Source organism: Leopardus geoffroyi, chromosome B1 (genome assembly GCF_018350155.1).
Source record: "Leopardus geoffroyi isolate Oge1 chromosome B1, O.geoffroyi_Oge1_pat1.0, whole genome shotgun sequence".
Lineage (NCBI taxonomy): Eukaryota > Metazoa > Chordata > Mammalia > Carnivora > Felidae > Leopardus > Leopardus geoffroyi.
The window spans coordinates 199,100,818-199,122,634 of NC_059327.1; the positions used below are offsets into that span (position 1 = coordinate 199,100,818).

Consider the following 21,817-nt stretch of genomic DNA (forward strand, 5'->3'; position numbering starts at 1 on the left):
CTGCCTGCAAACCCGGAGGGGTGGCCAGGGACCTGGGATGAGCCCCAGGGGAGCCGCCATCAAAGCCAGGACCCTGTTCACGTGGCTTCCCCTCCCCGGCCCTCTCCCCTCCTTCTGCAGACGGGGAAGCCGACCCTCCCTCGGAGGGGCGTGATCGGTGCCCCGGCTCACTCAGTTTTGCCGGGCGCACCGCGACTCCCCCGTTCTCGTGTGCTCGGTCTTCTGCTTGTGCGCGAGGCACAAAAAACAGCCTAAAGGCCCCGTGTGAGTTTCCTGCAGCCGCTGTGACAAACCGCCACCCCCTTAGTGGCTTGAAACAACACAACTCTGTTAGGGTTCTGGAGGTCAGACATCCAAAAGGAGTCTCGCTGGACCAAGGTCAAGGTGTCAGCAGGGCCATCAGCAGAGATCCGAGGGGAGAATCCCCGCCCCGCTTCTTCCAGCTGCTGGCGGCTGCTGGCACTCCCTGGCCCGTGGCGGCATCACCCGGTCTCTGCCCAATTCCCTCCTGCCTCCCTCTTAGAAGGACCTCTGTGACTATGTTTGGGGCCCTCGCAGACAATCCAGGATGATCTCCCATCACAAGAGCCTTGACTTAACCGCACAGGCAACGTTGCTCTTGCCGAGTAACGTGGCCTATTCACAGGCTCCAGGGATTAGGATGTGGACATCTTTAGGGAGCATTATTCGCCCTCCCGCAGGCTTCCTGGGCCGCGTAGAGGACCAGTGATGTGAGAATTTTCTGGAGCAGCACCAAGCCTGTGCAAAGACGGACATCTGGTCTGCCCTCAGCAACAACCCCAGGGGCAGAAACATGAAATCGCTCACGTGGCCCTAACAGAGCTCGCTGCGTGCCAGACTCGCGGGCGTTAACATGCAGCATCTCAGCTCGTTTTCCAAGGACTCTTCAAGGCACAAACTTCTATTGTCACCTCCTGATAGAGGAGAAAACCAGGTGCCGGGGGACGAAAGTAGCTCGTCAGAGAGACCTGAACCTGGCCTCAAGCCTTGTGCCCGGCCATCCCCCACCCCTGATGAAGCACGATTCTTCAGGGACCCGTTGCAGGGGAGGCCCCAGCTCTGCGTGCACCTTCAGGGCCCTTCCCCCAGAAAATCCCACCTTCTCTTGCTGGAATCTTGCCTGCGCCCAAGGAGGCCCCGATTCTAACACCTCATGTGTTTCTGCAGTTCACGGGGGGCCTGTGGCCTGAGCGACCCTCGTGACACATCACCTTATGCCGTCGGAGAGGCTGCACCCCTGAGGACAGCGCCCAATCGGGGAAGGCGAACGCTCCCCCACTCCTCCGCCGAGCCGCGCTCCTGGTCCGCGAGCCGCCGGGCGCAGCCACCCGCCCTTGCCCTGTGGTTCTGGGTGGCTCAGTCCTGCTCTGCGAGAGGGCCACGCACCCGGCCGCCAGGTGGGGACGGTGAAGTGTGGCAAGTTGAGGGGAACCGGCGACACCTGTGGTTCCCTGTGGCTCCCTCCAGCACGTGCCCGGAAAAGGTGAAAGCATTCGTGTTAAGGTGATGCATTCACAGGACAACTGTTGGGATGAGGCGGAGAAGACCCTGGAGGAAACTGTGGGAAAGCAGGACTGTGGGCAGGTAGAGACGAGCAGACCAGAGGGGGCGGGGCGGGGGCGGGGTTCCGGGCTAATCCTCCCACCCCCCCAGCCTGTGCTGCAGACCCCGCCCCTCTCAGGCTCACCCCTCAACCAGCTCCAGGCCCCACCCCCTCCCACAACCACACCCAGGCAGGGAAAAGGGCAGACCTCTTGCGCCTTGCTTTCTTAGTAGCTATCACAATCCTTCCAGAACTATCCGGCAGAGACCCCCTTCCCTCTCATCGTCAAGACCAGCGGTCAGCAGACTTTTTCTGTGAAGGGCCAGGTAGTGGGTATTTAAGAGCCATGTCTCTGCAGCATAATCTTTTCGTGTGCGTGTTTTGTTTTCGTTTTTGCCTTTTTTTGTTTTTTTGTTTTTTTTTTTTACCAGCTTTTCAAACTGTAAAAGCCATTCTTAGCTCACAGGCGGTAGTTTGCGGGCTCCTGGCCTAGCACTATTCCCACATCCCGCTCTCTACCAATCTCCAGCCAAGGGGAAGCAGGCTCATTATGTTCCGGCTTTGACCGAGCATCCCAAACCAGTGTTCCGGAAACACCTGCCAGAGATACCTAGGCAGCCCTTGCTGTCGTCAGGAAGACAGCTCCCGCCCCCCACATCCGCTGGTTCGTCCCTTCCAAGGAGGGGAGCAGAACCCGCCTGTAAGCTTCTGTGGCACCCCCCCCCCGGCCCCCCCATAGGCCAGAGCAAGCAGAGGGGAGCATATCCTAATTCCAGACTCCGCGGGGACTCTGTTAAGGGCCAGGCCCAAAGCGCCGTCTTGTGCCCTAAAGGCAAAGAGGGGACTGGAGGCGTGTCCCCGAAGTGGACGGAGAATGTCTGCCAAGGCCTTAAAAACTATTCCTGGAAACACGCCAGTCCCGAGAGCCCGCCGAGCTCCGGGCGCTTCCCCACGCCCTGCAATAGTCTGGATTGTGAGGGCGGCAGCCCTCGTGGTGAGGCCTGAGGGAGAAGGAGGTTAAGCCTCTACCCTCACAAGGCAGACAGCTGTGTCCAGGACGGATAAGCACACATGCATAAGCAAATGACTAATGGTAATGTGGCCAAGGTGAAGCGTAACGGGCGATGTGTTCAGGCAGATGTCCGGGGCAACCCCCACAGCGGAGGGACCTCTACACATGGCCTGAGGGATGAAAAGAGGCCCATCTGTTTCAAGGAGCCAGAGAAGCCCTCTCCTGAGAGCAAGATTAGCGTGTGCAAAGGTCCTGAGGAACAGAGGAGTCTGCAGTGTCCAAGGCGGGACAGCTGTATGTGGCTGCAACAGTCCAGATGGGGGCACCCAGGGGGGATGGGGGCGGGGGGGGGGGGCAGAGGAGGGGACAGCATAAGAAGAAGACAAGTAGCAGAGGCCAGACCGTGAAGATCCCAACAGACCACAGTCAGGAGTTTGTACTTTCTTCTAAAAGCAACAGGAAACCAATGAAGAGTTTAGGCAGGTGACTTGATTTACATTTTTGAGACAATGAACATTTTACTATCATCGTTGTGGTGTTTCTTATGTTATTAATGTGGCTGAAACACCAGGCCAAAATTATCACCCTTTTTGAGCATTAAAACACTGCCCTCGGGGCACCGGGGTGGCTCAGTTAAGTGTCCGACTTCCGCTCAGGTCACGATCTCACGGTTCATGGGTTTGAGCCCTGCGTCGGGCTCTCTGATGACCGTTCAGAGCCTGGAGCCTGCTTTCGATTCTGTGTCTCCCTCTCTCTCTCTGCCCCTCCCCTGCTTGTGCCCTGTATCTCTCAGTCTCTCAAAAATAAATACACATTGGGGCACTGGGTGACTCAGTCGGTTGGGCGTCTGACTGTGGCTCGGGTCACGATCTCACCGTTCGTGGGTTCGAGCCCTGCGTCGGGCTCTGTGCTGACAGCTCAGAGTCTGGAGCCTGCTTCGGATTCTGTGTCTCCTTCTCTCTCTGACCCTCCCTGGCTCACATTCTGTCTCTCTCTCTCTCTCTCAAAAATAAACATTAAAAAAAAATTTTTTTTAATAAACATTTAAAAAATTAAAAAAAAACAAAACACTGCCCTCGTTCTTTCCCTGTCCTGTCCCTGTGGCCCCAGGGTCTGCCCTTAGGAGCAGTTAATGTTACTGTCATGCCCCATCAGACCCAGTGAAACTGCCCTCTGCGCCCACCTCCCCAGCCCTCCCTGACCAAGTTCCACCCACTCTATTTGGGGGACTCTCCACACATGGGAACATCCTCCAGCCACGTTCCTCCAAAGCCTCGTGATGGGGACAAGGATGCCCCACGGACAGCCGGACGTGGTGGGGGCAGGTGGAGGGAACACCCCTGTTGAAACTAATTCTCAGCTTCCTTAGGGGAACTCAGAACCCACCCAGCCCTCACCTGGCAACGAGGACAGCCGTCCCTGACACACGTCACGAGAGTCCAAAGTTGTGGACAGGGTACACGCGGGGCATCTTGCACCCCTGCTCTCATTGGGGACCCTGGAGTCTGCTGCTCGCCCACCGGATCGCCCCTCACTTTGACCTAAAAGCACAGGTGAGGACCCAGCGGAAAGGCACCGGCGCCCCCTGGTGGCCTTGCTCTTCCACAGCGGTCCCGCCAGCGGTCTGTTTGCATTCTCTGTCCTTCGCGTTTGGCCAACCCTTGCCAATCAGATGAAAGGGAAATGATGGCTCATTGCTGTTCCAATTTGCATTTCTCTTCCTCTACCCCTGGGAGCTTGACACTTGTTCATTGCACACTCCGGTTCGTCCTCTGTGGACTGCCTTGGTATGAAGGGAATACATTTGCTTTGCTGCCTAAGTGGGTCGAGTCAAGACGCTTGGCTACCTGTGGGACAAAGCTGCCTGGCTCAAACAGCCATCCTGATGGCGCGAGCTCTGCTTGTTTAGGAGCAAGAGGCGATCCATCTTTAAGGTCACGTCTCAGAAGCTCTGAGCCCAGCAAGACTGTGCTTTTTCCTGCTCCGATGGTGCCCCGTGGCCACGCCTGGAGCCCTAATCCCACAGCCCCTGGGCTGTACTGATGTGCTCAGCACCGGGGGAAATGAATGCCAGCCGAAATGAAGTCCTCTGAATAGATCGGCATTCACAGGTATTCATCTCATGCAGGGTGGTTTATCAACATGTGCACAGAGACTCAGCCATGAAAATGCTTGCCGCGGTGTCGTTTGTAATAGCAAAAAGAAAGCAAAAGAGGAAGAAAAACAGAAAAGGATCACACCGTCAAATGTCTCTACCTGTCCAACGTCGGGTTCTGACTACATAAGGAACGATACAACCCCCCATGGAATGTGCTCTGGAGCTACCCAAGGTCACATTGCAGAAGAATACACAATGTCACGGGAGGCTGTTCAGGAGTCTTGACTCGGGGTTCACGGACTCTCGAGGCGGTGCTTCTGGAAGGGACACAGCATCACCTGAGACGCTTCTTGAAGCACCCTGAGCCCCACTCCAGCCCAACGGAACTTGAACTTCTGGCTGGGAAGGCAGGAGTCCTCACAAGCTCTCCAGATGATTCTTACGTATGCTCAAGTGTGAGACGTGATGCCACGGGGAAACGAAAATCGTCCAGAACCACGCAGGTGTATTAAGAGGGGAAAAAAGCTAGTTACATGCAAATTCAGTATACATAAAAGCAATCCCATTCACGTGCGTGTGCCTGCGTGTGCGTGTATGTAGGTGTGTGTGTACTGATAGGTACCGAAAATTAACAGCAATTACCTCTAGAGCACAGTTCCTCATGCTGGGCACTATGAACCTTTGGGGCCAGATAACTCTTCGTGGTGGGGGCCGTGCCGTGCACTGTAGGGTGCCGACCTGCACCCCTGCTCTCTGCCCACCAGACACCTGTCGCACGCATGGCAGTAACGATAAGAAGTGTCTCCACGCTTTGCCAAACGTCCCCTTGGGGACAGGATGGCACCAGGTTGAAAGCCACCACCCTAAATAGAAGGTATGACAGATCATCTTTGACTTTGTTTTCGGTCTATCTGCCCGTTGTCGTTAGTTTTTTCCCTAGAACTTAAGGTATTTTCGTCATGTAACAACAAAAAAAAATTGGTGTTTCTTAACATGCCATTTGCCTGTGCTATCAAACTAACAAAATACACACAGATGAAAAGATACTCACGTTAGTATTTATAGGAAATAAGCTAATTTTATTATGATCTTAAAATAATTATGGCAAAGCACGTAAAAAGGCCTTCCAAACGTCATTATTTCTTAAGAGGCTTTAAAATATTGACAACCTTTGGAATAGACATCCAGATTTTAAGTCTGTATCGTAAAGAAGCAATTATGATATATGGGAAATGCTTTACAAAGATAGTGGATTTTTGCAGAAGCCCTTAAAAAACCCCACCAGGATAAACACTCTAACATCGACAATAGGAAGACTAACTATGGCACATGCATCTGATGAACTTTAACACAGTAGCAAAATGATATTTACAAAGCCTCGAAAACCACGTGGAGGAAAGGTTTGTGCTCTATTGTTAAGTGGGGGGGGGGGGGGGGAAATGGATACAAAATTGGACATGTCAGATCACCAGTGGCAAGCATAATAATGACAATGAAAAGAACACCGTGAATCTCATTACACCTCTGGGAAATACAACAAGGTGTTAAAAAGTGATCGTCAACCCAACAGTAGTGTCCTAAGTGATGTTTTCTCTCTACTCTTCCAAAATGTCCACGTTTTCTGTAATAGGCATGTATGTATTTACAGTGAGAGAGAATAGTAAAATTTCTTTTTAAAAATAAAATGATCACAAAAATGTGCCGAAATTTCCAGGAAGAAATAGGTCTCCGTATTGATCTGTACACTAATTTCCATCCAGATGAAAAACATAACTTTGTTCAAAAAATTAAACACATTCAGAAAGTACAATATAAACTAAGTGCGATTGTATCGGCATTTATCAGCTCTGGGAGGGATAAAACGTCAGGAGGATTGTACTACGCAGCCGGTCAGAAGAGTTGTAGGCAGTAACATGATGATAGAAAACAATTGTTATGAAAAACAAACCACATAATGTTTTTCCCCCCAACCTGGGATCACATTCTTCTAAAAAAAAACACAGAGGATCCCGTTTAAAAGGAGAGAAGGGGCGCTGGGTGGCTCAGTGGGTTAAGCGGCAGACTCCTTGATTTCAGCTCAGGTCATGATCTCACGGTCAGGGACTCGAGCCCCCGTCGGGCTCCAAGTCGGGCTCTGCACTGGGCACGGAACCTGCTAAAGATTCTCTCTCCCTCTACTGCTCGTGCTCCCTCTCTCTCTCTCTCTCTCTCAAAAAAAAATAAATAAATAAAAGGAGATAAAAGAATTTGAGTTTGGTGAGAATTCACTACCCGAGACCAGATCTCAGCCGCCTCACCGATGTTGATCTAACGCGCTCACATTCATCCAGGGTGATAGACAATTCCAGCTCACAGGAAATAATTGCCGCAAAGACAACCCTCCGTGCATTTGTCAGGCGATATCTGCCCAACCTGGCCATTCGCAGGTGGCTCCAGTGAATTCTCTTGTTAGGTCACTCCTCGGGCTTGGATGTGGACACAGACTATATCTTACAATAGACCTCAAAGAGAGAGGCAGCTGCGTGCATTCGGTAGAAAATAGAAAAAGGCATGGCCAGGTTGACCACAATGATCCAGGGTTCAAAGCCAAAGACGATCTCCTCTAATCCGTTGTCGTACTCGGGGCGGCAGCCGAAGGCGGGAGGGACCCAGAGCTACAAGAGAAGAGGGGCCCGTGCCAGCAGCCGCCTGGGGAGCCCCACGCGACCCCCAGGCGCCGGCCTGGACTCGGGGACTCAGAGTTACACCTGTCCCTGCAACGTCCCCCTGGAGGTCTCCAAATCCAACGAGCCTGCCTGACTCTTCTGGCCTCCTCAGCCCCCTCCCGAGTGGATGCTGCTCACACCCACCCGACTCCCTCTGTCCCCACAGCCCTCACCTTGGTCGGGACCTCAGTATCCCCCGCCTGAACCGCCACAGTGGCTCCAAATGCCCCCGCCCCAACTCCAGCAGACGCCTTCCATCCACCCTGACCCTGCTGGGGAAGCGATCTTTATAAAGGGCACACCTGACCTTGCCACTCCTCTGCTTGTCACGCGCCAGTGGCTCCCAGAAGCCTTCAGGGCAACGTCCAGATTCCCTCAGTGACGGGGCACTGAGTTTGACTGCAATTAACTACCACCACGTCCCTCACCACGCCCTTCCCTTCAGCCGCCAAAGGCTGGACGTGACTCTCCTCCAAGCCTTCAGGGCTTTGCTCCTGCCTCTCCCTCTATCAAGGGCTCTCTGTCTTCCTTCTTCGGCTGAATCCTACCTTCTTCCAAGTCCTGAGACACTCCTCCTTCCAGGAAGCCCTCCATGATCTAACCAGGCTGGGAAGGAGCTCCTATGTGCCACCCCGGGCTTACCTACAGCAGAGGTCACCCGTTTATCACACCCGCCTTTACATCCCAACATTGGTGCCTGGAGACCCCAGCCACGTGGGGCTTTCTGGCTTGACCTGGAGAGACAGCCCAGGCCTTGCTCACATCCCCCTGCTTAGGGGAGGAGCCCCTGCTTTGGAGCCGGACCTGGGTTTGGGGCACTCACAGAGTGCCATTTAACCTCCCCGAGCCTCAGTTTCCTCAGCTGGAAGGTGGGACTACAGACACCTGTCACAGAGGGCTCACATGAGAATAAAATGGCAACTATGTTTGCAAAACCGAAAGCAGTGACCTATCGTTGCTGTCGCTTGCGGAAGCTACGCACTGGTCCTGCCTCAGTCTCCCCGCCCCAGGTCCTCCTCCTCCACCTCCCCTGCTACAGCCGGTCTCCTGGGCCTGCTTCTCTTTTACACTGCACACTTCTGGAACTTTCTCCACCCTTGCATGGTGGCAGGCAGCCTCTTGGATGACCCCCCCCCCCCCACCGATCCCACCTCCCAGGAGTCACGTCCTTGTGGAAGCCCCTCCCCTTGGGTCAGGCTGAGCCTCATGACTCGCTTCAAACATCAGAATGTGACAGAAGGCGTGAGATGTCACCTCTGAGATTGGGTGGCAGAAGGACCGGGGAGTCCTGCAAGAGAGGAAGCCGGCCGCCCTGTTGTGTGTGACCTGCCCCGTGGCGAGGCCCCGCGGCCAGGAGCGGAGGGAGGTCAGGAACTCACGCCCTCAGCCCAACAACCCACCGGGAAGTGAATCCCGCCAACAGCCACGTAAGTGGGTTTGGAAAGATCCCCCGGCGGTCAGCTGAGCAGAGGCACCGGCTAAGCCACGCTGGGATTCCCGACCTCCAGACTCCACAACATTAACAACCAGGTGTTCAAGCTGCCGAGCGCGGGGTAATTCCTTCCACGGCGGCAGGAACTGATGCACCGGTTCACTAGCCTCTCCGTACCGTCCCCTCTGTATCTCTGCCCGCTGTGACCTCAGGCTCCGTGACCCTTAAGGCGCCTCCAACCACCCTGGCTGGTTCTTCCCGGCTCCCTCCTGCTTCCTCCTTCGCTCAGTCTCTCTCTGTTGGCTGGAGGGCTCACCCCTGGGTGCTCTTCCCTCCCCTACACACGCGACCCCTGAACGAGCTCACCCAGCCTTGGCTGTAAACAAACACCAACTATGGGCCGATGACTCCCCCCGTCTGAATTACTCGCCTGATCTGCCCTCGAGGACCCCTCGGGCTACTCGGCGTCTTACTTGCGTCTCAAACTCCCCCTCTCACCCGCGACATCTTCCGCCTCGTGGCCGGTCACACGCCAGGCATCACCCTCGTGTTTCCTCTTTCCCTCAAGACGCTGCACCTGCCACCCAGCCCATCGGCGAGCCCAGAGGACTGTGCCTCCACGACGCCCTGGCGTCAGTGGACCCGTTTCTGTCCACGTGCACCTGCCCGGCCATCGCTGTCCCCTGTCACCCAGGCCACCGCGGCGGCCTCCTGACCATCCGGCTTCCACGGCGCCCCTGACGGGCCCACTCACCACTCCGCTGCCAGACTCGCTCCTTCTGCGAGACCACATCCCTTCCCACCAGCCCTCACAGCCACTGAAAACGAAATCGACCCCCTACATGGGATTAGAAAGCCCACTGCTGGCTGATCCCTCACCAGGCCCCCCAACCCCACTGCCCAGGTGTCCCCCACACCCGGGGTCCCTGTCACATGGCCCACCATCCTCCTCCTGCAATGAGATAAGCTCCCTGCCCCGGGGCCTGACCCGGCTGTTTCCCAGAACACTCACCACCCAGCCCCTGTCACCCCCTGAGGAAGCCCCTCTCACCCGCCTGGGCCTTCTGATCGGAGACAGTGCCAGGCGTGACCTCGCTCCCTCTCGGCTCACTCTCTGCAGGGGGCGCTTCGCTAGAAGGGGTCTCCTGCCTGACCGTTTACTGCCAGCCCGGACCTCTGGTTGGCAAGCCCCCTAAGGCATCACTCACAGCCGCGCTGGCCCTCAGTAGCCAGCCGGTGGCTATATCTTCGGGAGAGAGAGGAATGGAAGGAAGACAGTGGGCAGAGAAGGCAAGGACAGACGACTGGCCCTCTTTCCTGAGATCCAATATTGAGATCTGCCGTGGAGTGTTTTTGCTTTTCATGCCAGTGGGAGGCGGGGCTGTGTCCCCTTCCCTTGAACCCGGGGGGCCCTGCCACTGCTTGACCCAGAGAATGTGGCAGGCAGGACTGATGCCACGCGATATCCACACAGGCCCCGAGAGACTGGCACCTCCAGTCTCGGCAGGTTGGCCGCTGGGCCCCGAGCCGCCACCTCAGAAGCCCCCCGACCCCGAGACCGCCATGCTGGAGAGCCCGTGTGTAGACACTGCAGCCGAGGGTCCCAGCTGAGCCCTCTCAGCCACCCCCACCCCAGCCACCAGACCTTGGGCCGTCGATTCCAGCCCGCCCACCAGCCTCAGTCGATGCCACGAGGAAGATGAGACTTTCCCAGCCAAGCTCTGCCAGAATTTCTAACCCTCAAGGTCGTAAGACCTAATAAAACAGCTGCTGGTTTTGACCTGCACTGGGGGTCGTTTGTTACACAGCAGTAGGAAACCCAAACATCTGCTTGGATGTCCGCCTGGAGGTCGCAGAGGCGCCTTACGAGTGGATGCGTCCGGTACTAAACCCGGGGTCTTCCTTCCACCCCGAGCCCCTCCCGAGCCTGCCGCCCCTTCGGAGTCCCCAGTCTCCATAAATAGTGTCACCGTGTCCCCGGGAACTCGGGTCAGAACCGGGGAGTTGTTCTTGACATCTCTCCCCCCCTCCACACGTTACCATGTGGCTGATGTTGGGGGACATTACGCTAAGTGGGACAAGCCAGTCGCAAACAGACAAACACTCCGTGAACACTCGACTCACATGAACTGCACGGTGTGGTCGAACCCAGAGGTAGGACGGGGTTGCGGGGGGCCGGGGGGTGGCGGTGGGGAACAGGGGCTTGTTTCCCGGTTACAGAATTTCAGTTTCGCGAGGCGAACAGATTTCAGCGATGGGTGGTGGTGAGGAATGCCCTTCGCACTCCTGGACCGTATGCTCTGGGATGGTTAGAACGCGGGCGCCGGGTGGCTCAGTGGGTTGAGCGTCTGACTCTTCATGTCGGCTCAGGTTGCCATCCCGCGAGTTGTGGGTTTGAGCCCCGCGTCGGGCTCTGCGCTTGACAGTGAGTGTAGAGCCTGCCTGGGATTCTCTCCCGCGCTCTCTGCCCCTCCCCCACTCGCTCCCTCTAAATGAATCAATCAATCAACTCTTTAAAAAAATAAAATGTGGGGTGCCTGGGTGGCTCAGTCGGTTGAGCGTCCGACTTTGGCTCAGGTCACGATCTCGCGGTCCGTGAGTTCAAGCCCCGCGTCGGGCTCTGTGCTGACGGCTCGGAGCCTGGAGCCTGTTTCGGATTCTGTGTCTCCCTCTCTCTGCCCCTCCCCGTCCATGCTCTGTCTCTCTCTGTCTCGAAGATAAATAAACATTAAAAAAAATTAAAAAATAAATAAATAAATAAAATGATTAAAATGGTAAATATTATGGTAAACGCTTGTGTTACGTGGTATTACCTACAATTAAAGGTTCGACTGAGTCAAAAAAGAAAAACCTGCTGCACTCAGGATTCCACCCCGGCTGCGGCTGTGGCTGCTGAGACCCCGTGTGGTCCACCCTGGCGCCTCTCTCGTGTCCCTCCCTTTGCTCGTCGTGCTCAGCCAGGCAGGTCCCCTTCCCGCTCCAGGAGCACGTCCCGCAAGCCCTACTTGGCCACGCATCCACACGCTCCCCGTGGCCTCCCCATGCCCGTCATTCTGCCCAGACGGTCCCCTCCCCCTTCCCCCCTCTCCCTAAATCCCACCGTCCCGCCCGCCACCCTCGGCTGTCCCCACGTGGATGTGCACACCAGCACCTCCGGCTGCGGCCTCTGTTCCGGCACCTGGTCCTGGAGGATGACGAGTCTCACCCTCTGCCAGGGGCTTCACGGCCTCGTGGGATGGACCGCGGGTGCGCGTGTGGCCCGTGGGGCTGCTGAGGGCCCCCCCCCCGGACATCACCCCGCGATGATTTCTGCCTTCCGGCTCACTCCCCGGTGAACAGAGGCAGGGCCTGGGGACACCGGGGGCGGAGCATGGAGGTGAAGAGATGACACAGGTCCCCCTCCCAGGACAGAGCCCTGAGTCCGGCCGTCGGGTCCCAACGGACCATCAGTTACCATCACAGTCTACCACGGCCACGCGGTTCTTGGTCGAGCTGGTCCGAAACCGCAAGCCAAGCGCCTCACCGGCGGTCAAGCAAAGAACCCGTGTGGAAAGCGGCTTTTCTGAACTTGCTGAAAAGAGAGAGATTCCTACCTCTGGGTGTGTACAAAAACAACACACGTTAGGGGGATTCTGGAACCAACTCTGACTCTGTAAGATCTAAGCTGAGGGCGCCTGGGTGGCTCAGTCCATTAAGCATCCAACCTCGGCTCAGGTCATGATCTCATGGCTCGTGGGTTTGACCCCCGCATCAGGCTCTGCACTGACAGTGTGGAGCCTGCTTCGGACTCTGTCTCCCTCCCTCTCTGCCTCTCTCTCTCTCTCTCTCTTTCTCTTTCCAAAAAGAAAATAAATAAATAAAAACATTAACAAAGAAAGATCTGAGTGGATACATGCCTCTCTGGAATACAAGCCTCACACAAAACGCAGCCCCGCGATAGTCACTAATCTGTCTCTCTCTCTCCCGTTCGGTTCCTTCATTGCCTGCTGTGCCCAGCACATGCTCCAGAAATGTCTATTCCATGAAAGACGCGGGCCCACCTGGACCCAGGCTCGCCTGGGACCCCTTCTCCCTTCAGAGCTCCTCGTAACCGTCTGCCGGGCTGGAGGGGGACCGAGGTCCGGGTGGCCCAAAGCAAGAATCAGATTTGATGGGCAGACACGTGGCCATCTCGGCTTCAGAGGGACCCTCCCAGCGTTGTGGCCTTAGCGTGACATCAAAATTGGCGGTCCCTGGGCACGCCCCCGCTGAAACTAGGCGGAGGAAGCTCGAAAGCCAGGGAGCTGACGGGGAAACGGCATAGCCCTGGCGGCCTGGAAGCTGGCGGCTGCAGAGAGGTGACCGTGAGGACAGGCAGGCGCCGTGGGCGGGGCGTCCCCACCCTCCCGCCAGCCACGGTCATTTCGAGGCCCGTGTGGTGCCAGAGGCAGCTGGCCCCTCCCTGTCACCAAGCCCTGCCATCCTACTGTGAATCTCTAGAACGGATCCCAACAAGGCACGGGGCTCTCTCTTCCTTTGTCCTCTCTCCATCCCCGCGGCCACTGCCCTGGGCCAGGGGGCCATCATTTCCCATCTGGGCTGCTTCGGGGCTTCCGTCCAGGTGTCCCCGCCCTTGGGCTCACCTGTCTCCATCCTTCCCGCACACCGCTGCTAAGGGGATCCACCCAAGACACAAACCGAGAGGGTCCCCTATGGCCCTCAGCACGAGGACCAGACCCGGCCGGGCTGACGAAGCTCCGCTCAAGCCAGACCCACAGGCGAGACCCGCCTTCCTCTTTCCCCCGCCACGGCTCTCCCCGACGTGTGTGGCATTCATGCTGAACTACTTTGCTGCTCCCCAAGTAGGCCGCGGCGGCTTCCGCCTCTGTGTCTTTGAACCGCGTGCCCTCTGCGCTAAATGCTTGCCTTGGCCACCTGGTAAACCTCCAACCGTTCCTCAGAACCCGGGCAGCCGAAACGGAGTTACCATACGCCTTGCATGTTGCTACTTGCCATCAGAGGCTGCAGGCTGGAAACCATCCACTTCCCCGGCCTCCCTCGCGGCTAGGGGTGGCCATGGGAAAGCTGCTGCCTGGCACTAGTCCTTCCTCGTGTCTTGAGCCCCGATGTGATGCTTGGTGCTGCTGCAGCCACTCTGTGACCGCGTGGCAGTCCGCACCACACGCAGCGTGGTCGAGTGGAAAGACGGACAGCACCTAGATCCTTGATCAAAGGGCTCAGCTGCCGGACCAACCCCAAATAGCCAACCTTCAGGATTCTCATCTTTAAGACTGAAGAGACTGCTGGCCAAGCTTTCTGTTCTTTGCAGCCAAAAGCTCTCCTACCTGAGTCTGGGCCTCACCTCAAGCATCCCCGACTCACTAAAGTCCCTCCCTGGATCCGTGCTCCCGTTACACTTTGCACGTACTCTGTGCCAACACTTGTCTTACTCGCTGTATGTTTTCCTTGTGTCCCTTCCCCCTATACTGTGACCTCTCTGAGGAAGAGGTTATTGGGGAAGGTCATCCAAAAGAAGTGACCGCCGGTCGGCCCCCCGAGCTCTCACAGGCTCCTCACCCGCCCCCTCCCTTGTCCTTGGAACGTGGGTTCTCCTTGCCCTTTTCGCTCCCAGAAGCTGCTCCAAGGACACAGCCCTGAAATAATGATGTGGCGTTGAGAACACCTGCACGGCATGCGCGACCGAACCCAGTTAAGCCTCTCTCTGCATATAGACTTCTGCCATCTAGCAGGCAGGTACAGGGACCCCACTTGTCTTGCTGCTGCCCAAGACAAGCCTCGTATGTAAGTTCCCGTCACCTACAAAAAATCAAAAAATCAAAAAATAAAAAATAAAACCGTCACCTACAAAGCTGGAGTGGCCTCCTTCCACCTCTCCCTGCCCTCCGTGGGGCAGATCTGTTGCAGATGTCACCCGGGAGGGCTGCTGACCAACAGAGATGGGGGTCTTGTCACCTGCAATCGTTAGCCCCGACCCCAGCCCCTGGCACACGGCAGTGCTCAGTAAGTGGGTTTGTGGAGGAGACGCCTTCATTCCAGCCTCATTTTTTCACCCCACACTTACATCATTTTGATAATAAGCTTCCCTCACTCCTTCTCTGGGGGGGGGGGGGCGGGGAAGAAAAGCAAGGAACATAGATCGTGTTTAAGGTGAATAACTTAATGCACGTTACCGAAATATTGCAGAGGAACAGAAAGGCTGCGATGTTCCTCAAGACGCTTCTCTTGCCGTCGCCCTGCAAGAAACCGGGGCGGCAGGCGGGGCCCGGGGTCCCTTCCCGGCTCCCCTCGCCCCCTTCTCCGCCACAGCCTTCTCTCAGACACGTGTTTCCGTTGGCCGCGCGGAGCATCTCGCTGCCTGGGGAAGCCGCGTCCCCGGCCACAGCCCCGTTCCTGAGGCCGGACGAGGAGAGGGGCATGGCATTGCCGCTGCAGACGGTGACCATTCGCAGGGTTCTGATGTCCTCAGACAGCGTCTCCGGCTCTCGGTGGATAGACTCAATGATGAAGAGGTTCTGGACGTATTTCTCAACAATCATCAGGACGGAGTAGGGCAGGTTGAACCAGGTGTAGGGGGGGCAGGCTTCGGCACAGAGCACAGCCAAGATGGAACCCCAGGAGATGAGCGAGGAGCTGGAGGCGGTGCCCACCAAGAGGTCGGCATCCAGTGTGCGGGCCGGGCTTCTGGACTCATCCAGCGATTTCTGGTCTATCCTGTAAATCCGGATGCCAAGCAGCCCGGCGGCCCCCATGAGTATCAGCAAGGCGATGGCATACAGGTAGAACATGATGAGTGCGGACTCACTCTTGGATTTGGAGCGCCCGATCTGAATCAGATACACCACCACGACCCCGATCGTGGCGGCCAGCACGCTCAGGCCCAGGACGGAGCCCGCCACGACCCCGCGGAACTTGAACCGCATGCTCTGATGCTGGTGGCCGTCAACTTTGCGTCCGATGTTTTTCCACAGGACGTAGAGCATCATGGAAGCCAGGATCTGATACTCTATGTTGAAGGGATAGAGATAGTAGATCCCGTGTGAGATGGCCGAGCAGAGCGTCGGGAGCGAGCAGTTACACGGAGGCGTGTGGTCGTCCAAGACTGGGGGCGAGAGAGAATGCACGGGAGGGAGGTTGGCATGTTGAGTGGGCATGAGTAAATAGAGTCACTGAGGAGTCACACGTGGGTGTTCCCGTTGAGTTAAAGCTTTGTGTTGTGCCTTGTTATCACGTTTCATATCGTGGCTAAACTGACGGCCATGACTACCCCCCCAATGAGCACTACCTCCATGAGTCACACCATACCCATCGATCCGTACCTACACCAGCCCTTTGAAATGGTATTATACAAATTTACTGACCATGCAAAGATGTCCACAAGATTTTGCATAAGAGAAGCTCGCTGAGGAGGAGAGAGTATAATTCCATTTTTATGAATTGTAGATGTATAGATGATAGACAGACACATAGAAGAAATCTGGAAAGATAGAAGCTAAGATGTCAACGATGGTTATTTCTGGGTGGGAAAGTGGCAGGCAAATTTTTTTTTTCCTTTCTGTTTTTCTTTCTGGGTTTTTTTTTTTTTTTTCAGTAAAAGAAAGTTCTATTGTGTCTCTTTGCCCCAGCTTCATGGATTTGTGGAGATATCATTGGCATGTAACACTGTGTACGTGTCAGGTGTCTACTGTATTGCTTTCCTCCAAGTTTTGCTTCCTTGTATCCTCTAAACTTTCTATGTGCATATGATTTACATGTGTGATTTTTAAAGTATTTTTTATTTTTATTGCCTTTTTTTGAGAGACAGAGAGCACACAAGCAGGGGAGGGGCAGAGGGAGAGGGAGAGAGAGAGAATCCCAAGCAGGTTCCACATCCAGGGCAGAGTCCCATACGGGGCTTGAATTTACAACAGTGAGGTCATAACCTGAGCCCAAATCAAGAGTCAGATGCTTAATGGACTGAGCCACCCAGGTGCCCCTAAAATTTTTTAAAGTAACTTTATGAGGGAAAATGCCCCTTCTCATGAGCAAAGCGTTTCCTCTTGAGAATACTGGATACTAGCACGTGTAGTGTGAGACGGGAACCATCGAACTCCAATGCTTGGCACACGAGTTGGCACCACTTTCCAGAAGGCACTTGGCAATGGTATAAAGAGCGATTTCATAACAAGGAGGGCACGTGCTATACATAAATAAGAAAATATGTAACAGAAGCCTTAAAGATGATGCAGCTGTAGTCTCGGACCTAGAATTCCAATCTGTTTTGAGGGACGAGTCAAAAATGTAATCAAAGCCAAAAAGTGTAATCAAAGCATTAGATAAAACCGTGTGTGTGTGTGTGTGTGTGTGTGTGTGTGCGCATTGGAGAGAGAAAAAGAGAAACATTTCAGTGTCCAACAATTTAGAAACTGTTAAGCGAATTTTGATACATTCATACAATGGAATAGAAGGCTGCCATTAAAAATTATAATGAAGTTGTGTTTTAATGGTACAGGAAAGTGATCATGTTACATAACAATGGAAACAAGTAAGAATAAATTGTATACACAGCATTTTTAAAATGCATGTCACAAGCGGGCACCCGGGTGGCTCCGTTGGTTAAGTGTGCAACTCTTAATATCGGCTTGGGTCATGATCTCATGGTCATGGGATCGAGCCCCACGTCGGGCTCCAAGCTGACAACATGGAGCCTGCTTGGGATTCTCTCTCTCCCTCTGCCCCTCCTCTGCTTGTGTGCGTGCACTCTCTCTCTCTCTTTCTCTCTCTCTCTCTTTCTCAAAATAAATAAATTAATTAAATGAAAAAAATAAATACATATCACAGCTGAGCACTCAGTTATGAAATCAATTTAGTGGGTAGCTGCCAATGTATTTTTTAAACAGGAAGGACTTGTCATGGAATAGAATGGAATGGAATGGTACCAGATGCAATAGAAATTTGAAAATGTCTCTGATACAGCAAGGTTATTATTTCGTGGCCTATGCGTCCACACGTACAGATGTGCACTTGAGCTGCCGTGCAAGTTCTATTTCTTATTGTAGGCTGTAGTCAAAAAAAATAAAAAGATGGAATATATACACTATGGCCTTAACTACAGATCAAGAAACAGGACACGACAAAGAAATAACCTAATATTAACAGCACGTAACTGCATTTCTGGGTAGGTGCTACTGTAGGTTTTTTTTTTTCTTTACACTTTGTCACTGCCTTGATTCGTGACTTGTAGAGACCAGTTATAAAATCAAATGGAAAGCCTGTGGCAGCACAAATCACCTTCACTTTTGCAGAACCCTGCACTTTTCACCGCAAAACCGGTTTCCCACCTCTTGTAACCCAAGGTGCTCCTGTGCAAAATCAGGGGAAGAAATCAAGGAGAAAGGTTCAGATCAACGGAATGTTAGAGCTGACAGAGTCTTTTCTTTGTAGATCAATCTAATTCCATCTTTCCACAGAGGTTCCTGGAGCCAGATCAGATGCGGGTTTCATCACTTACTTGCTGTGTGGACTTGGGCTAGTTACTTAACTTCTCTGTGGTTTGATGTTTTCATCCGTATGATAAGGTCAACACTGACTACCCCACGGTGTTTTGAGAATTAAAGGAGCCGCACGAAGGGACTAGAACAGCGTGCCAGGCCCTCAGCAAACACTTGGGAAGTTTGCTTTGTTGTCATTGCTATCACTGACACCAATGAGGAAACGAGAGTTGACGAGAGAGAAGGACTTTCCCAAGAGTCGGCTGCCGGTGGACAGCGGGGGTCGGGGGTTGGAGAAACAGCGTGTGCCCTGACTTCACCATCCCCACCCCACTGGTAAGGAGAGAGAGAATCCCAAGCAGGCTCCGCACTGTCAGTGCAGAGCCCGATGTGGGGCTCGAACTCACACGCCGTGAAATCGTCACCTGAACCGAGGTCAAGAGTCACATGCTTAACCAACTGAGCCACCCAGGTGTCCCTGGTAAGAAAACTGTTTTAAAGTCGCCCTGGGCGACGGGCCTGGGGTCATACAGTGAGTGTACCTGAGTAATACATTAAAGCTAAAAGGACTTCCTGAAAGAGCCTGGGTCAGGTCCCCTCACTTTATGAATGAGAAAAGGGAGGCCCAGAGACGTTGCATGGTTAGCAAAAGTCACACAGCCAGGACGTGATGAGAACATCCCCAAATCTGGGCTCTCCGGTTCCCAGCACATTTCCGCCCTGCACATTCCTCTCAGCCCCACTGTTCTAATAGAGAAGCGACAGGTCATAAACGCAAAAGAACTTTGGAAGGAGGTGTGGCAGGCTCTCAAACAGGAAGCAGGGTGGGGGTGGGGGTTGGGGATAAGGATGGGCCATAGGTGCAAGCCGGAGAGAGTAAAAAAAAAAAAAAAAAAAAAAAAAAAAAAACACTTCAAATGAACTCAAACCAATTAACGACAGCCCTGAGACCTCTCTGGGTATTTCAAAGCTATACTTTTAGTAGAAAGAACTGGTAATAGACGCTTAATTAAAAACACAATGACTGCCAATCTTCCTTAGCTGTAAACAAAGACATTCACTTCCATACCAAACTGTACCGTGAGAAATGGTACCCTAAATGATAACCCTTGGGTCCGGCAAGTCCCTGAGTCACTGAGGAAACCATTAATTACCCTCAGCAAGTCCTACTTACGTAACCAGGGTGAGGGACTTAGGAGGTTTTGAAAGACTTTCAACAACAGATGATTGTCTGGCCAACGTTGAGGTCGAAGGACCCTGCAGTTCTTTGGAACCTGCCTCTCCGACTCTGAACATTTCTGGTCCCTGCAGCCTTCTAAGAGGTTCCAGCACGGGGACGGGACACCTCTTATCACTCACCTATTGTGACGTTCCCGAAGCCCAGCGTGATGAGACGTGCCTTATGTTCATTAAGTTGGTGCTTTGACTCATTCAGGACACCATTGGTCCACAGAAGCAGGTTAGTGAACACTGAATGGATCACCCCAAACCTGAAACACACAAGGACTCAGTTACCGAGCTGCCCTGGGAAGCTCCGAGCCCCACGGGGTGAGAGGGAGACATTGCGCGCACGCAATCCCACATGCACGCACACACACACACGTGCGTGCCTCCTTCTTCGCCGAGAGTCTGGTTTTGCCAGGCAGTTCAGACCTGAGGTGGGTCCCTATCTGGGGAGAGGCAGTTCCGTGGGAACTTGCAAAACCAGTCTTGGCATTCTGCCTTAATCTCGAACCTGCCAATACTCAGCTCATTGTCGATGGGACAAGAAGGAACTGGGATCCAGTCATGGAAGCTTACCGAAAGCAGGCACCAACCCCACCACAGCCCGAACCCTTTCTCCCAGAAGGGGAAAGAACCATCACGGAAAGACGAAGGGCTACACTGGAAATGTGGAGGGTTGGGCACGCCCTCACTGTTGGCTGGCCAACCCAATGGTCCCCATCCACCCCCTCTGTCTTGCCACTTACCTCTAAAGAAACTGAATCAACAGTAGCCAAATATGGAAAGAGCCCAAGTGTCCATCAACCGATGAATGGATAAAGATGTGATGTGTATATATACATATACACATACATTGTGTATACACACACACACACCACGGAATACTACTCAGCAATGGAAAAGAATGAAATGTTTGCAACAAGGTGGATGGAACCAGAGGGTATGATGCTAAGTGAAATAAGTCAGAAAAAGGTATCATATATTTTCACTCTTATGTGGAATTTGAGAAACTTCACAGAAGACCATAGGGGAAGGGAAAGAAAAATAAATTACAAACAGAGAGGGAGGCAAACCATAAGAGATTTTTAAATGAAGACAAAAAAAAAAAAAACGAAGGGTGGAAGGTGTCGGGGGGTGGGGGGCGGGGAAAATGGGTGACGGGCATTGAAGAGGGCACTTGTTGGGATGAACACTGGGTGTTGTATGTAAGTGATGAATCATGGGAATCTACTCCTGAAGACGACTACACTGTGTACACTATTTGTTAGCTGACATGACAATAAAAAAAAAAAAAAAAGAAAGAAACTGAAACAAGTCAGAGACTCGCTGTCTGGTCTCCCCTGCAGCCTGGCATGGCCACTCTGGCCAGTGGGATGTGAAGTCAAGTCTACTGGGCACTCCCAAAAGCTTCTGATTTTGTGATGAAAAGGATGAGAATAAAAAAGCCTATGTACCGTCCTCCCCTCCCTTTGTTTCCAGCTTTGAATACAGACATGAAGGCTGGAGTTGTGGCAGCTACGTTGTGACCATGAAGCAACCAGTATGGGATGAAATGGTAACCCACTAAGAAGGGCAGAGTGAAAGCATACACTTGTCCACCATCTGCCCAGAGGAAAACTGGTATGACTGGGTCCTCAACCCTGACCTTTCCTCTCCTCTGAGTTTTAACCCCAGCTGCCCCCTCGGGGGCTCCCACAAGTGACCACAAGCCAAACTTCCCTCATTTGAACCCTGGCTTCCTGGAGCAGCTGCATAACATCCAGGCACAAGAGGAGAAGGGAACAGGTGTTTGCCCATCTGCTTGCCCCTGTGCTCGCCCAGCAGCTATAGATTGTGGCCGGCTCACCCCGGGGCCCAGCACAAATGCAGACAATGCTGTTTGCCTCAGGCCGACTGCCTTTTCTTCTACTTATAATGCACACGGCTCCTTTTCTTCTCTTCTTTCCTGGTGCACGGGGCACCGTCCAATCCCAGGCCCGCTGAACCCGACGAGATAATGCCAATGCCACCTGCAGCTGCAGAGAGTCTCCGTGAGCTGGCAGCCTCTTGTTGGTCCGACCTGGAAACTGTCCTACAAACTAAGGGCAGACACTTCCTCATGCCAGGCCGCCTCGTTCATACTCGGGTCTGATGGCCCCAGACCACAACAAACACAAGGCCTCCGGGGGCCACTTCTGATTTCAGTTTATGCTTTCAGCTCTGCTTGCCCTCCAAACCCCACCCTCGGGAAGAGAAATGGGCTCAAACAAGTTAAGGGGAATTCTTAGATCGGAGAAAAGTCCCAGGACGGACAAAAAGCATGGGGCCGTGGAATC

General features: G+C 53.9%; 1 protein-coding gene across 1 annotated transcript in view; it reads right to left on the bottom strand.

The window, feature by feature from the left end:
- Positions 1–6,837: 6,837 nt before the first annotated feature.
- OTOP1 (otopetrin 1) overlaps positions 6,838–21,817 on the bottom strand; it is a 31,531-nt gene continuing 16,551 nt past the window's right edge. Inside the window, exons 4-6 of the mRNA XM_045474555.1 lie at positions 19,638–19,768; positions 14,982–15,910; positions 6,838–7,328 (exon numbers count right to left, since the gene is read on the bottom strand). Coding sequence (XP_045330511.1) covers positions 7,158–7,328; positions 14,982–15,910; positions 19,638–19,768 — 1,231 coding nt within the window. The 3' untranslated portion in view covers positions 6,838–7,157. The remainder of the gene's footprint in view (positions 7,329–14,981; positions 15,911–19,637; positions 19,769–21,817) is intronic.